This window comes from Oryctolagus cuniculus, chromosome 3, assembly GCF_051225735.1.
Source record: "Oryctolagus cuniculus isolate XC-2025 breed Fujian yellow rabbit chromosome 3, ASM5122573v1, whole genome shotgun sequence".
In the NCBI taxonomy this organism is placed as follows: domain Eukaryota; kingdom Metazoa; phylum Chordata; class Mammalia; order Lagomorpha; family Leporidae; genus Oryctolagus; species Oryctolagus cuniculus.
Window position 1 is genome coordinate 184,619,119 of NC_142869.1, and position 16,980 is coordinate 184,636,098.

At 56.3% G+C, this 16,980-nt stretch overlaps 1 protein-coding gene across 1 annotated transcript in view; it reads left to right on the plus strand.

The window, feature by feature from the left end:
• Positions 1 to 16,980, plus strand: part of KIAA1549 (KIAA1549 ortholog) — a 146,986-nt gene that overhangs the window by 56,693 nt on the left and 73,313 nt on the right. The window contains exons 3-4 of the mRNA XM_070071444.2: positions 9,648 to 12,272; positions 16,507 to 16,595. Coding sequence (XP_069927545.2) covers positions 9,648 to 12,272; positions 16,507 to 16,595 — 2,714 coding nt within the window. The remainder of the gene's footprint in view (positions 1 to 9,647; positions 12,273 to 16,506; positions 16,596 to 16,980) is intronic.

The window sequence follows — 16,980 nt, forward strand, 5'->3', positions numbered from 1 at the left end:
CACAGTGAGGAACTTTCCACTTGTGGTGTGATGTTTGCATTCAAAAAATTGCGGATTATGGAGCATTTTGGATATTTGGATTAGGGATGCTTAACCTGTGTATACTAGTGTTTGTTTTTATAAGTATTGCTTTTCTTTTCAAGGTTGATTTTTTTTGTTTGTTTTTTTGGAAGGCAGAGTTACAGGGGAAGAGAAAGGAGAGAGAGCTTCCATCTGCCGGTTCATTCCCCAAATAGCTGGTACAGCCTGAGCTGGGCTAAGCCAAAGCCAGGAGGCTAGAATTCCATCCGGGTCTCCCACCTGGGTGCAGGGGCCCAAGCACTTGGCTCCTCTTCCTCTGCTTTCCCAGGCCATTAGCAGGAAGCTGGATCAAAAGTGGAGCAGCCGGGACTCAAACTGGCGCTCGTAAGGCATGTGGGCATCGCAGGAGGCGGCTTGACTCACTGTACCCAGTGCCAGCCCCAGTAGTAGTTCTTACCTACTTTGTATCTGATATGGCTAGTAGCAGGGTGCACCTTTGGGAAAGACTGGGAGACACTGTTTCCAAACCAGGGAGAAAGGTGGAAGGTGGGGCTAGGGGCAGGGTTGACTAACAGCCTCCGTAAGGCATCAGCGGGAAGACGCTAAGGATTTGAGCAGTGGTTTGGTCATCTGGCGGCTTCCGTTTTTAACTCCTGTACGTTCTGTTGGGGAGAGGTGTCTTGTAGTAGATGTGGAATCTGCAGGGAGCGGAGAATACTCACGTTTGCGAAATTTCACGATGCAGCCAAGAAGCAAAAATCTGGGACTCCAGAAGTCTTTGAGCCTGCTTGCTGCTCGGCCGAGGCCAGCTCCCGCGGTGGCCTTGTTTTCCCAGCACCCCTGCCTGAGCCGGAGCTGCTCCCAGGTGGGCGGTGGGTCTCAGTCCAAACAGCATGCCTTTGCGTGGTGTCGTAGCACAGATTCAGCCCAGTTAGAACATAAGTTGGCATTTTTCTCCATTTAATTTCTTCACTGATTTTAAGTAAATGGATAGATTTGACGGAATGGGGTGAACTGTGAAGAGCAAGGCTGAGAGCGTGCAAGCTGCCTTCGCCCCGCCCGTCCCCGCCCGTCCCTGTCCCCGGTGCTATTCTGGGCGCAGCGGCTTAAACTCTTTGAGCCTCATTTGCACCTGCAGGGGATTGGCAGGGTGAAAGGCTCCGCTGACTTTGAAGACTGTAGGACTCCGTGACAGCTGACGTGTTGAGGGGAGAGCTCCTGACAGACAATCCTGACTTAGGAGGAAGGCGAGGAGGGTCAGCAGGTTCTCTTGCCTGTGGGAGTCGCAGACAGCGAGTTCCGAGGGGCAGGCCTCTCCGTCATAGCTGTTAATCACGTGAGTCGGCACGGTGTGGCCCGGGGGGCTGTGGTGCGGTCTCAGGAGAGAACATGCCTGCGCTCCGGCCGCTCAGCCCAGGGCCACCTCCTCACACAGGTGCGCGGCAGCCAGAGGCGCTAGCGTCCCTCCCCCGAGCCCTGTGCTTCCTCCCTGTCATCCAAGAGAGGCTCTTTCGGGAACGAACTCTAGAGCTTCGAAATTGATCTCCAGGGCTTGAAGTGCGAGTCCCCGACGCCTCTTCTGCTGGGAGAGACCCAGCTGGATTCTCTAACGCTGCCTGAATTAACTACAGACATAATTCCCTGTGGCACTGCGGCTGCTGTCCCCTCGGAGCTGCGCCTCTCTCCGGAGGCTTGGACGGAAGAAAGCCAGCATCGCAGCCTGGCTCACCTCACGTGGCTTAACAGGACGCTGTCGCTGGTGTGGCTGTGTACTTCCCTCGTCAGGGCCACTTTGCCCTCCCTGGTCCCTGTCCTTTGGAAGGCAGAGTTGATTTAATTCTGATTGCATCAGGTGCTTGGGTACAGAATTCTGCCACTAAACACTACTTCCCTTTGTCACTTTCTCTCTAATCTTCCAGTTCACCTGTTTCAGATTTTACATGTCCAGTCTATCACAGCAGAGTTTAAAACACTTTAAAACAGTGTCTCCTTGGGAAAAGTTCACATTTATATGTTACCCAGTTTGGTAGAATGATTATTTTATTTCTATGTAAATCTGTAACTTCTAAACTTTCAGAATTATGGGAAATAACACCTCTGATTTTTTTTAAAAAAATATTTATTTATTTGGAAGGCAGAGTTACAGAGAGAGAGAGAGAAATCTTCCATTTGCTGATTCACTCCCAAAATGGCCAAAACAGCCAGGGCTGGGCCAGGCCCAAACTAGAAGCTCCCTCTGGGTCTCCCGCATGGGTGCAGGGGCCCAAGGGACTTGGGTCATCCTCTGCTGCTTTCCCAGGTGCATTACCAGGGAGCTGGGTTGGCAGTGGAGCAGCTGGGACTTGAACCAGCCAGCACCCATATGTGATGTTGGCATTGCAGGCAGTGGGCAGTGGCTTAACCTGCTACACCACAACAGTGGTCCCCAAACAGCTCTGGTTGTAATGTGGTTGTAGTAAGTATCAGCTTTCTCCTACCTGTGCTTGGAACGTGACAGGTGAATTCAAAGGCACTTAACAAGGAATCCTAGAGCCGGGTTGTGGAGAAGACAGCAAATGCCTAAGCATATTTCTGGGAAACAACTTGAAGCCTCCAAGAGATGGTCTCCTCCTTTAATTGTTCATTCATTTAGGAAGTCACATTACAGGGAAAAGCATGAAGTTCTAGACTCAGCGGTCTGTCTGGTGTGAGCTGGTGACATTCAGATGCTAAGGGAACCAGCTAAAATGTGTTATCCATAGACTCACTGTTTCTTGCAAATTTTAGCATACCCAAAATCTGCTCACAGAATTTTGTCTTCATTGCCGATTTTCCCATCTCCGCACAGTGGATCAAATAGTGATGGCTGGCGTGCCCTCAGCTCCCACACGACTGCAGTCACTGTTTCAATTCCGTACTGTCTTTTGTAAACCCAGTGAGTGCTGGGTAAGCCATTGTTGCTCGTGTACCGTCACCATGTGCAAGGCTGTCAGCTCTCATGTACCATCGCCGTCTGTGTGTCTGTTGGTTCCCGTGCACCATCACCATCTGCAAGGCTGTTGGTTTCTCGTGTATCATTGTTGTCTGTGAGGCTGTCAGTTCTCATGTACCACCGCCATCTGTGAGGCTGTCGTTGGTTTCTCATGCATCATTGTTGTCTGTGAGGCTGTCAGTTCTCATGTACCACTGCCATCTGTGAGGCTGTCGTTGGTTTCTCATGTACCATCACTGTCAGTGAGGCTGTCAGTTCTCATGTACCATTGCCATCTGTGAGGCTGTTGTTGGTTTCTCGTGTACCATCACTGTCAGTGAGGCTGTCAGTTCTCATGTACCATTGCCATCTGTGAGGCTGTCAATTCTTGTGTACCATCACCATCTGAGAGGCTGTTGTTGGATTCTTGTGTACCATTGCCATCTGAGAGACTGTCGGTTGTCATATACCATCACCATCTGTGAGGCTGTTGTTGGATTCTCGTGTACCATCGTAGTCTGTTAGGCCCTCAGTTCTCATGTACCTTCACTGTCTGTGAGGCTGTCAGTTTTTGTGTACTGTGGCCATCTGTGAGGCTGTCGGTTGTTGTGTATCATTGCCGTCTGTGAGGCTGTTGGTTGTTGTGTATCGTTGCCGTCTGTGAGGCTGTCGGTTGTTGTGTATCGTTGCCGTCTGTGAGGCTGTCGGTTGTTGTGTATCGTTGCCGTCTGTGAGGCTGTCGGTTGTTGTGTATCGTTGCCGTCTGTGAGGCTGTCGGTTGTTGTGTATCGTTGCCGTCTGTGAGGCTGTCGGTTGTTGTGTATCGTTGCCGTCTGTGAGGCTGTCGGTTGTTGTGTATCGTTGCCGTCTGTGAGGCTGTCGGTTGTTGTGTATCGTTGCCGTCTGTGAGGCTGTCGGTTGTTGTGTATCGTTGCCGTCTGTGAGGCTGTCATTGGATTCTCATGTACCATCACTGTGAGGCTGTCTGTTGTCACGCACCATCACTGTCTGTGAGGCTCTCATTGGTTTCTTTTTTTTTTTTTTTTTTTTTGACAGGCAGAGTGGACAGTGAGAGAGACAGAGAGAAAGGTCTTCCTTTTGCCGTTGGTTCACCCTCCAATGGCCGCCGCGGCTGGTGCGCTGCAGCCGGCGCACCGCGCTGATCCAATGGCAGGAGCCAGGTACTTCTCCTGGTCTCCCATGGGGTGCAGGGCCCAAGCACTTGGGCCGTCCTCCACTGCACTCCCAGGCCACAGCAGAGAGCTGGCCTGGAAGAGGGGCAACCGGGACAGAATCCGGCGCCCCGACCGGGACTAGAACCCGGTGTGCCGGCGCCGCTAGGCGGAGGATTAGCCTAGTGAGCCGCGGCGCCGGCCAAGGCTGTCATTGGTTTCTTGTGTACCATTGCTGTCTGTGAGGCTCTCATTGGTTTCTCCTTTAGTTCTTCCCAGAATCTTGTTTTTGGGATTTTTTCTTTTTTTCCTTTTTTTTTAAAGATTTATTTATTTGAAAGAACTACACACACACACACACACACATACACAGAGGGAGGGAGAGAGAGAGAAGGAGAGACAGAGAGAGAGAAGTCTTCCATCCGTTGGTTCAGAGAGAGAGAGAGAAGGAGTGACAGAGAGAGAGAAGTCTCCATCCACTGGTTCACTCCCCAATTGGCCACAATGGCTGGAGATGCGCTGATCCGAAGCCAGGAGCCAGGAGCCAGGAGCTTCTTTTGGGTCTCCCACATGGGTGCAGGGGCCCAAGGACTCGGGCCATCTTCCATTGCTTTCTCAGGCCACAGCAGAGAGCTGGACTGGAAGTGGAGCAGCTGGGACATGAATGGGTGCCCACATGGGATGCCGGCACTGCAGGTGGTGGCTTTACCTGCTATGCCACAGCTCTGGCCCCGGATTTTTTTTCTAAATGTTCTTTGTTTCTTTTTCAAGTCTTTCTGTCTAGTTTTCCTAGTCTCCTGTTCATGACTCACAGTTTTAGTCTCTTTGTTATTTTTTTTTTTAATGTTTTATTTGAAAGGCAGAGTTAGAGAGAGGCAGAGGCAGAGAGAGAGAGAGAGAGAGAGAGCAAGAGAGAGAGAGAGAAGGAGGGAGGGAGAGGGAGGGAGAAAGGTCTTCCACCCACTGGCTTACTCTCCAGATGGCCTCAACTGCCAGATCTGTGCCGATCTGAAGCCAGGAGCCAGGAGCTTCTTCCGGGTGCAGGGGCCCAAGAACCTGGGCCATCTTCTACTGCTTTCCCAGACCATAGCCAAGAGCTGGATCGGAAGTGGAGCAGCTGGGACTTGAACCGGTGCCCATATGGGATGCTGGCACTGCAGGTGGTGGCTTTACCCACTACACCGCAGCCCCTTTCATGTTACTTTAAATGAGTTAACTCTGCTTGAGCTCTGAGGTCCTTGCAGATCTGATTCTAGTTGTGTGGGTTTCTTATTTCTTTTTTGGGGTGGGGCTATGGTGTCTCACTTTTCTGTGTGTGTTGTAATTTTCTCCTGCTTATGAGAACTCTAGCTACAGGAATAATTGGGGATGTGGTCTGAGGTGTTAGCATCTGATGGGCGTCAGAGACCCAGCCCACCTTATGACCCTCAGCATGTTGTCTCCAGGTTCCAAACCTGGGGAGATGGTCTGTGGCTATGTGGAGTCGAGGTTGAGGGACATTGCATGACCACACAGCGTCAAGGTTGAGGCATAACTCGTGGCCATGTGCAGCCGAGGTTGTGGGACAGTCTGTGGCCACGCGGAGTTGAGGTTGAGGGACAGTCCATTGCCACGCGGAGTAGAGGTTGAGGGATAGTCTGTGGCCACGTGGGATCAAGGTTGAGGTTGAGGGACAATCTGTGGCCATGTGGAGCCAAGGTTGAGGGACAGTGGCAATGTGGAGCTGAGCTTAAGGGACAGTCTGTGGCCACGTGGAATTGAGGTTGAGGGACAGTTCATGGCCATGCAGAGCCAAGGTTGAAGGACAGTCCGTGCCATGCAGAGCTGAGGTTGAGAGACAGCCCATGGCCATGTGCAACCGAGATTAAGGGATGGTCCATGGCCACGTGCAGCCGAGGTTGAGGGACGATCCATGGCCAATGTGCAGCCGAGGTTGAGGGATGGTCCATGGCCACGTGGAATCAAGGTTGAGGTTGAGGGACAGTCCGTGGCCACATGCAGCCGAGGTTGAGGGACAGTCTGTGGTCATGTGGAATCAAGGTTGAGGTTGAGGGACAGTCCATGGCCATGTGGAATCAAGGTTGAGGTTGAGGGATGGTCCTTGGCCCCGTGCAGCCGAGGTTGAAGGATGATCCGTGGCCACCTGTAGCCAAGGTTGAGGGACTGGCTTTATGCTGGGCTCTCACAGCAGGAACCTGGTCTCCTGTGGTCCCGGAGGTTGGATGTCCAAGGTGGTGGCAAGGTTGACACCTCTGAGGGCTGCGATGGGGAATAAGCATGGCCTCCCTTCTGGCCACAGGGGTTTGCTGGTGATCTCGGGCCCCTGGGCCTGAGCCTCTGCCTTCATCTTCACATGGAGGTCTCCTTGGGGCGTGTCTGTGTCCATTGTCCCCCTTGTCTGGATTAGGAACCTGCCCCACTCCAGCGTGGCCTCGCCGCGGCTCATTGCACCTGCTCTCACCTCCCTTCTGAACCCAGTTGCCGTCCGGGGGCCCTGGGGTTAGAGCTTCAACAAGGGGCTCTCTGGGGACACAGTTCAGCCCACACGGCGCTTAGCCTGGGTTTTCCCGGAAAGCAGAGCGGGGGCAGGCAGACACGCATGCACGGTTTATTCCAGGACACCACCTGGGGAACTGCGTGGGATGGGGCAGGGGGAGCGGCAGTCCCGGGTGTCCTCGAGCCGTGCACATCTCATGCTGTCCTCACGGGGTGGATGGTGTGCTCCTGACCTGCTCGTTCCCAGGAGCGTGGCATTTTCTGGGCCTTCATTTATGGAGGTGGCCTGTACTCGGGCTCTCCCCTAGTCCAGGCCGCCAGGTGCAGTCTCCCCGCACCTACCCCGAGACCTCCGTGCCTGGTCACCATCCTAATCCTGCCCCTGCCTCATTCCTGCGCTCAGTGCCTCACAGGTGGAGGCGGTCACCTTGAAGTGTGCTGCTCCATATTTATTAAGCACTCTCGAATGTTAGGAAGTGATGGAGTTTCAACATCTCCAGTCTGCCAGACGCCAAAAATAGAAGAGTATTTACTTTAAAACACAAGGCAGGCGCTGGTTCTGTGGTCCCGCACAGCAAGCCACTGCCTGCGACGCTGGCATCCTATAGGAGCCCCAGTTTGAGTCCTGGCTGGCGTGTCTGGAAAGGCAGAGGAGGATGGCCCAAGGGCTTGGGCACCTGCCACCCCTGCGGGAGACCCGGATGGCGTTCCGGGATCCCAGCTTCAGCCCAGCCCATCTGGGGAGTGAGCCAGCAGAGAGAAGATTGATTTCTTCTCCACCCCCCTCCCCGGTCTTGCCATCTCTCTGTAATTCTGCCTTTCAACTAAATAAATAAATCTTTCGAAAAATAAGAGTGGGGGCCAGTGCTGTGGCACCGTGCGCTAGCCCTCTGCCTGCAGTGCCAGCATCCCATATGGGTACCAGTTCATGTTCCGGCTGTTCCTCTTCTGATCTCTGCTAATATGCCTGGGAAAGCAGTAGAAGATGGCACAAGTCCTTGGGCCCCTGCACCCATGTGGGAGACCCAGAAGGAGCTCCTGGCTCCTGGCTTCGGATTGGCGCAGCTCTGGCCATTGAGGCCATCTGAGGAGTGAACCAGTGGATGGAAGATCTTTCTCTGTCTCTCCCTCTCACTGTCTGTAACTCTACCTCTGAAATAAATAATCTTTAAAAAAATAGAATGGATTCAAGCTTATTCCTGTGGTATTTCACAAACTGTGTTCTTTTTCTGAAAAGAATGTGTTGATTTATTTTATTGAAGGGCAGAGGGAGAAAGGTCTTCCATCCACTAGTTCACTCCCCAAATGCCTGTGACAGCCAGGGTGGGGCCAGGCTGGAGCCAGGAGTCAGTCCAGGTCTCCCATGCGAGTGGCAGGCTCCCACGTACTTGAGCCGTCACTGCTGCCTCCCAGGGTGCACACCAGCAGGAAGCCGGACCTGGGCGGAGCCGGTCTCCAGCCCACACACTCTATTATGGGATGTGGGTGTCCCAAGCACTGCGTCCTGATACACTGTTGGGACAAGTGAAACGAGGTGTGGCCCTGGCTGGTGATCGCTGCCCTATCCCAGCCTGTGGGGCCGTGGGCAGTTCCCTCGGCCTGTGTCAGTGGGTGGGCCAGCGCTCTGCCTCCATGTGCACTGTCTCTGAATTGCAGATGGGGACGACAGTGACAGGTGTGACAAGGATGCAGCAGCCACGCATCTGAGTGAGTGGCAGGCTGGTGCTGGCACGTGCCAGAACTTGGTGTCCTCAGGCACCGTTCGTCTGCCTGTGGAGCAGGTGTTGACTGGGCTCTGCCGCCTGGGACTGGCTGTGCCACGTGCAGCGGGAAGTGCAGACAGCTCCTGTCTTCCAGGTGCTCACAGTCTGGTGAGCAGACGCCTCATTTTGCGTGGGAGTGGGATAAGGGATACGGCTCTAACCCCACTGCAGAGGCCGAGGGACCAGCGGGTGTCATTCAGGAAGAAAGAGGCCCGAGGGCGGGGTGGGGAGTGGTGAAAGGGCCTGGGGCAGCTTGGTGAGCTGAGGAACTCCCCTCCTGGGCAGCAGGCGACGTCAGGTCTCGTAGGCGCCAGCTCTTACCCGGAGAGAAAGCACGTGGGCTTTGCGGTCCACAGCCTGCTAGTCAGATTCCTTTGCCACCCTGCTGGGGGATCGTGTGTGCAGGTGGTTATCTTCTCAGCCCCTCTCTCTTGTGATGACGAGAGAGTAGCCCAGACAACCTCTTAAGGCCTCCTGCATTGCCAGTCTGTTGTGGTTCTGAGTGTATGTCATTAGAAAGTAAGATGAAGATATATGTAAAGGAGCGCACACGCACACACACGTGTGCACACATGCACACACAGTACACACATGCACATGTGTAACATACATGTACACACATGCATTCACACACATATACTTGTGCACGCAGGCACAGACATACATACACAATGTACATACATATGCACACGTGTGCACACACAAATACACATGCATGTGCCTACACATGAGCTGGGGTCAATGTGGTGCTCAGGTTGTGAATCTTTGTAGGCATTTTTTTAAAGATTTATTTATTCATCCATCCATCCATCCATGCATGCATCCATCCACTGGTTCACTCCCCAAATGACTGCAATGGCTGGACTGTGCTGATCCGAAACCAGGAGCCAGGAGCTTTTTCCAGGTCTCCTACATGGGTGCAGGGGCCCAAGTACTTGGGCCATCTTCTACTGCTTTCCCAGGCCACAGCAGAGAGCTGGATCAGAAGAGGAGCAGCCGGGACTTGAACCGGCACCCACATGGGATGCTGGCACTGTAGGTGGAAGCTTAGACCACTACGCCACAGTTCCAGCCCCATAGGTGTTGTCTGAACAGTAGTTCTGGTGGTGTCTGGCGTCCAGCCGCACTGTTTAGCTCCTGGCCATGAGCTGTGAGCGTCGAGTGACTGGGTGTTGGGTGAGCAGACGCTAGCAGCACGGCCGTGGTCGCGTGGCAGCTCACCCAGCCTCGATTTTCTCTCGGCAGGGGAGCTCTCGCTGGAGCAGCGCAGCCTTTCCTCGTACTCCGTGCTGAAGAAGAGCACCGTGCACAGTGCTGCACACGTGGCCTTGACCGCAGCCGCTCCAGGGTCCCCGCAGAGCGGTCCCCTCCTCGTCACAGCCTCTCCAGCTGCCTCCGCTTTTGATCCAGCCTTGCTTAACCAGGGAGTCCAGACCTGGGGCGCAGCCGACCACAGCCTCTTGGTGGCGGATGGCGTGTCCGTGACGAGTAACGAGGTGCCTGTGGATGGCGAGGACATGGATAACTTCCTGCCGGATACTCACTGGACCGCGTCCCAGATGGTTTCCCCGATGCAGTACGTCACGGCCAGCCCCCTGGGGCTGCCCAGAGAGATGCCGGCGCCCGTGCCCACGCCGTCACTACCTGTGGCTTCTTTAGAAGATGTGCCAGTGAGGTCAGCTTGGCAGAGCGCCGTGCGACCGCTGCGGACGGACGCCGGGTCTCCCGGTCACCCCACTGGGTTTTGGTCGGCTTTGCCCACCACCGAGGACACAGCCCCGACTCCTGGTGGGAGCTTCGTGCTTCCCCTTCCCGCTGACGCTGATGGTGGCTTCTCGAGCAGGACTCGGCCCGGGGTCGTGACTTCATGGGCACTGGACGTGGAGACCCTGTTCTCCAGCTCCCGGTCGTCGGCGCCTCGGCCGCTGGGGGGCGGCGTCACTCAGCAGCTGGTTCCCCTCCTGTCCGAGGGCTCACAGCTGCTAGGGGCTGTTCTGGGCACAAGGACGCACGGATGCCCTGAGGGCACCATGGCTCTGGGGCGGCCGTGGGAAGAAGCCATCTCCCCAAGGACGCCCACTACTGTGACCGTCTCACACCCAGCCCCCGCTCCCAGCAGCGCACACTCTGCTTTGCTCTCAACCCCCCTTGCATTTGAATCCTTTCCTACTCAGTCAGCCGTTGGCTCCTTTAGCCCCTTTCTCCCGGGCCACACCAGGGCGGTGTCAGCGCTGCCTGGCAATCCCACGCCGAGCCTGGTGTCATCCTTGAGCCCATACACGGGGTGTGCGTCCTGCCCCGTGGCACCTGCTCTGCAGGTTCTGCCCACGAGCCTCCCGGAGAGAGACGTGGGCTCAGGGGACGGTGCTGAGACCGTGTCCCCGGCGCGGGCGGAAGCCAGCAGTGTCCCTCCACTGAGCAGCGTGCTCGCGGACGTCTCTGAGTTTGAGGAAGAGTCTCCGGAATTTAATACGCTTTTCCCCTCCAGGCCTGTGGTGCCCCTGTCTTCTAGATCTCCGGACGTCTCGGAAACGCGCGCCAGCGTTTCAGCCGAGGTGGAGCTGAGCAGTGTGGCGGCCACGCAAGTGCGTCCCTCCCACAGCCACCTCTCCGTGCCTGTGTCACTCGATCCCAGCTTCGGCTCCCCCTTGGTCGCTGGAACCCAAACGATGCTTCCCGGAGGCACCCCTGCGCTGTTCCCGGCCCCCACCAGCGTTCTCCCCGACCTGTCCTCCTCCGTGGCGGCAGGCACTAACACGCCATGGCTTGCCACCCGAGACCCCAGCACCCTCGCCTCTTACACACTGGTTCCCTCAGCTGAGCCGGCGCTGCCGTCTGACCCGGAGCCCACCGGTGTCTTTGAGCAGGGATCTGGGAGTCATTTGGATTTCGCATCGAGGCTTTTCTCAACCCCACCACTGGAGCGCAGCTGGGGCCCTGCGTCCTCAGGACGCGCGTCTCCGTCTCCTGCGTGGAGTGACCTCTCAGCCTTCACGCCGCTGGCCTTCCCCACCTCAGCGGGAACGAGCGCGTCGTCCGGCGCTGTCCACGCGCAGTCGCCCCCGCTGCCTCTCCCTGATTCCACGCGCGTGGAGTTTTCTCAGCTCCGGCCAAGTGCAGCGCTTCCTCCGAGCACGGCCGCCCCTCCGCCCAGCCGCTCTGAGACCCCGCCGTTGTGGGTCCTCCCCACCGACTCTGGCGAGTTCGCTGAAGCCCCAACAGTGTCGCTGACAGACCCTGACGCCCAGGCTACCTCGGCCCTCACGGAAGCCACCGCCTCTGCGGAGTCTTCACTCAGCCCTCGCGAACCTGCCGTGGCCGCAGTGCCCTCCAGCTCCGAGCCCATGCTGGACGCCTCGGCTGCTGGAGCTCACTCAGCATCGCCCCTGACCGTGTTTTCTACGACCCCCGGGTCCTCGGCTCTGACGTCCCCTGCTGCCCACGTGGGCTCCCCACATGCCCACACGTCTGTCCTGTCCCCTCTCTCCAGTGCCGCTCCCACGGGCCCAGTGCTGACCACCCACGCGTTCCCATCCTTGTCATCGTCAGCATCTCTGTTTGCTCCCCAGGTGACCCCGTCACCTTTGCCGACAGCGCCTGCCCCCACGGGCCCCTCGCGCCCACCCACGGATGCGCCCACGGATGCGCCGTGGAGCCCCTCTGCCGAGCCGGGCACGTCTACCGGGAGCACGGCCGCTGCGGACGTTGTGGACGCTGGCCAGGGCAGCCAGGCTGCGGGGGAGAGCCCTCCGGAGGCCAGCGCCGCCCCTCCCCCGCCGGCTCTGCGTCCTGATACGCCAGCGCTGGTCACTGCCAAGCCGCCGTATGTGTGTGATATTACGGTTCCTGATGCCTATCTCATCACGACTGGTAAGGCTCGGCTCCCGTCGGCTCCCTGGTGGGGAGACCTTTCTGCCATGCTGGTGGAGACTGGGAGTGGGCTGGTGGAGACGCTGGGCGCTGGGCTCAGGCAGCTGCCCGCGGTCGGCCTCGCTCCTGTGCCTGCCTCCTGCACAGTTGGTGACCTCCCTACGCCTCTGTTTCCTCAACTCTTTTTTTAAAAAAATATATTTATTTGAAAGGCAGAATCACAGACACACACACACACACACACACACACACACACTGGGGGTGGGTCTTCCATCTATTGGTTCACTCCCCAGATGGCTGCAATGGCCAGGGTTGGGCCGAGCTGAAGCCAGGAGCCAGGAACTTCTTCAGGTCTCCCACATGGGTGCAGGGGCCCAAGGACTTGGGCCATTTTCCACTGCTATCCCAGGCCATAGCAGAGAGCTGGATCAGAACAGGAGCGGCTGGGACACAAGCTGGCGCCCATATGGGATGCTGGTGCTGCAAGCAGAGGCTTAGCCAACTACCCACAGTGCCGACTCCTCCTCAGCTCTTCAACAATGATAGCGATGCCCACTTCCATGGTTATTAAAGAGTTGAATGCACATAACGGCCTTAGCCCAGTGCCTGGCACCCAGGAAGAACCCACAAGATGTGTTAGCTGGTGGTCCTTAGAAGAACACATGAGGGACTGTAGCGAGCCATAGGAGTTTCGGTGGGGTCTCTGACCCAGCGGACGCGTTGCTGACGTGGCCAGCACAGAGCGCTCATGCTGACTTGGGCGAGCTGTACGAGCACGCCTGCCACCCTCCCGCTTGACTGCTCTAACCTGTCCTACGCAGGTGCGCTCTGCTCGCGTGTATTCCTGTTCCAGTCACTTGCATCCCGAAGAGAAAAGCAGCGTGACTTAAATAGCCTCCCGATTCGGTCTCCCTCCCTGGTCAGCCGCCCAGCCTGCAGCAGGGCAGGGCAGGGCCAGGGCCATGTCCAGCCGCAGTCTGTCCGAGGCTGTGTCAGTACAAGGATATCAGTCACCGGCCCACCTGATAGGGGCTCCAGGTTCTCGATAGGAGAAGGGACTTAGGGGTGCACGGCGTCTCACAGGCGTCTACCTGCAGCCTGATACTGACCAGGAGCCTGGCTTGTGCTGGTTTTGGTGGGGATGGGGTAGAGGAGGAGTGGGTGGGGTGGACGTCGAGGGAGGGCCGGGACAGGGAAGGAGATGGTGGGGGCTTGCATGTTGTCTTCCTCCATGCTGAGCGGGGTGGGCCGTGGTGGGAGCCTCTGCTCTCTGGCGTTGCCGCAGTCCTTGGAGGGCAGGAGCAGCTGGAACTTTGGTTCTCTGCGAGGCTCACGGGGTTGCAGCTGAGTGAGCCGTGGTCCTGCCCTCGCAGGAGCCCAGGACGGGAGATGAGCTGTGCCGTCGCGGTCGCCGCAGTAACGGGTGAAGGAGATTCTCCGGGAGCGACCGTGTGGGGTGGCCCGGTGTGGAGGTCCACTTTCAGGCCAGGGGAGAGCGCCTCGGCTTGGCGCGGGTTACAGTTGGGACCCGAGTGGGAACAAGATCCTGCTCTCCAGCCTGCGGGGCAGAAGCAGCTGCTGGCAGACGGTGTGTCCTGCCCTCTCACAAAATCGTTCTGGGGTAGCCGCTGGGTGGTTGCTTACAGGGAAGTCAGACTTGGGGAGCTTCGTCTCGGCTCTGTGGTGCTGGTGGTGCAGTGTTTCTGCGAGGAGCTGTAAGCATAGCACCCGTGGGTTGAACTTTCGCGCACGTCCCCTTCTGTGTGACAGGCGTGGGGGGCGAGTGGGCGCTGCTGCGGGGCTGCCCGCGTCTTGCTCTCGGCGCTCGCACGTTTGCCCCAGAGTGCGTCGGCTCCTTCGCATTTGGTCCCTTGGGAGATGGTCTGTCAGTGAGAGTCTGGAGAGGAAGCCGAGGTGACTCCTGGCCTCTGAAAGAGTCCTTGTCGGCACGGTCTGTGTCGGGCAGCTGGGTCCCGGTGGGCGCGAGGGACTCTGACCCTGACTCCCGCCCTGAAGCTGCAGCTGCAGCTGTGTGGGGAAGATCTGTAGGGCCTCTGCTTGCTAATGGTCCTTTTTCCCCACGGGCTCAGGGCTGACTCGGGGGGTCATGGGGACTGCCGAGGATGTGTTCGGGTGACCCTCGTGCCCTGGGGGCTGCTGGCTGCCCTGCTGGGGGCTTAGTCCTGCACTGTGTTCCACCTCTGCTCCCCAGGTGTAGCCGAGACCCTGGGCTTTCCTTCTCTCGCCTCACCACCTCTCCTTTGCCCTGACAGTCCACAGGGAGGTCTGGTCCCTTGGAGCCCACCTAGGCCCTGCTGAGTGGGGGCTGAGTGGAGGAGTGACTCCCGGGGGGAGGGGCTGTGGGTTTGCTCTAGTGGCCTCATGAGCTGAGGAAGCCCCCCCACCCACTTTCTGACTGTCTGAGCCACTGACTTACAGAAAGAAAGTCAAATATAACTTAAATATTTATTTTGAATTTATTTGAAAGAATTACAGAGAAAGAGGGAGAGAGAGGTTGGGGAGAGACAGGTCTGGTCATTGATTCACTCTGTAAATGGCCACAATAGTCGGTGCTGGGTCAGGCAGAGCCAGAAGCCCAGAGCTGCTTCCAGGTCTCCCACGTGGGTGCAGGGGCTCAGGCTTTGGGCCATCTTCTACTGCTTTCCCAGGTGCCTTAGCAGGGAGCTGAGTCGGAAGTAGAGCAGCTGGGTCTTAAACCTGCACCCATATGGGATACCAGTATTGTAGGTGGCTGCAAAACTGGCTGCTAAATATTTATTTTTTAATGAATAAAGAATGAAGAGTGATAGTTGTCTTCAGTTTAAAAATGAAGATCAGGAAATGGGAAACTGAAAAATATATCGAACATTGTTTTTAAAAGTTTTTATTTATTTGAAAGGGAGAGAGAGAGGGAGGTATTTCCCATCTACTGGTTCGATCTCCAAATGCCTGTAACAGCTAGGGCTGGGCCAGACCGAAGCCAGGAGCTGAGAACCCAGTGTGGGTTTCCTATGTGAGTGGCAGGAACCCAACCTCCAGAGTCAACATCCACGGCCACCTTGTGCGTGCTCCCGGGAAGCTGGAATGGAGAGTGGAGCTGGGACTCCAATCCAGGCGCTTTGGTGTGGGACGCAGGCAACCTGCGTGAGCTCTTAACTGCTGCACCAAACACCTCCCCCAGATGTTTTCTTATTCTGCAATATGGGAGGGTGACAGAAGAGGAAAGAAACAAACAATAAGGAAAAGAAAGAGGAGCTTACTGACCATTGTGGAACAGGCTTGCATTTTTTTTTTTTTTTGACAGGCAGAGTGGACAGTGAGAGAGAGAGACAGAGAGAAAGGTCTTCCTTTTCCATTGGTTCACCCCCCAGTGGCCGCCGCGACCAGCGTGCTGTGGCCGGCGCACTGTGCTGATCTGACCAGGAGCCAGGTGCTTCTCCTGGTCTCCCATGGGGTGCAGGGCCCAAGCACTTGGGCCATCCTCCACTGCACTCCTGGGCCACAGCAGAGAGCTGGACTGGAAGAGGGGCAACCGGGACAGAATCTGGCACCCCGACCGGGACTAGAACCCGGGATGCTGGCACCGCAGGCGGAGGATTAGCCTGTTGAGCTGCAGCGCTGGCCAGGCTTGCATTTTAAACACAGATTTTGAAATGAAACTTTTTAGATGTTTAAAAAAAAAAAAGTTAAGCAGAACTAGATTTTGGTATGAGTAATTTTTTATCTTCTACCCCCAAATTTTAATACATGGAAATTGTGGAGAATAAATAAATAAATCTTTAAAAAAAAACCAACAACTCTTTACCTATTGCTTTAGAAAGCTGCAGTGGGAGACCTCATTCGTTTTGCCAGGATGCTGTCATCTACTTTTGTTGAGCAACATCTTACAGCTTTTGAAGTACTGCTTTGGGGAGCTTTTAAAGCCACATGCTTTGCCGGTAGGGGCAAGGCCGAGACACCTGGCATGGGTCGGGTGAAAGATGAGAAGCAGAAGTGCCTTGTGCCCTGGTGGATCACAGCTCTGACCCCGGTCTCAGCCCAGGGCCGGAGGGTGTCTGTAGCCTGCAGAGCTGATGCTGTGCACGTTTTGCCCGATGCTTCGAGGTCTCCGAGTTAGCAGCTGCATTCTGTCCTAGCCCGGCCATGTTTCACACAGCGCACTTCGGCACCATGCTGGGGCTCCAGGCGTCCCTCACGACACTAACATGCATCTGGTGCTTGGCTTCCCTCGCAGTGCTGGCCAGGAGAGCTGTGCAGGAGTACATCATCACGTCGATCAAGGAAGTGCTGAGGCTTCGCTTCAACCGCGCTGTGGAGCTGAAGGTGAGCGGGAAGGTGGGCTCTCGAGCCCGAGGCGGCACCGCTTGTGTGATGCCCTAAACCCCTTTGCCTCCCTTGATTGACACTGAAGGACTTGGATTCAGGTTTAAGTGAGATTTCAGAATGAGCACCTAGGCAGCTTTGGGTGTTCACTGAGACAGAGGTGGGTTTCCAAATCTTTTATGCTGGTCCCCAGGCTGGTGCCCCCAACCCATAAGCTCAGAGAGGCTCGCTGGTGTAGACCAGTGGCGCTCTGAGCCAGAGCCATGGTGGCTGTGGGGCGTGTGCAGTGGGCGCTCTGAACTGAGCGCGCTGTAAGTGTAACATACACACCAGGCATCAAAGTGTAGTGAGAAGGAGGAATGGAAAAATCTCATTGATGGCTTTT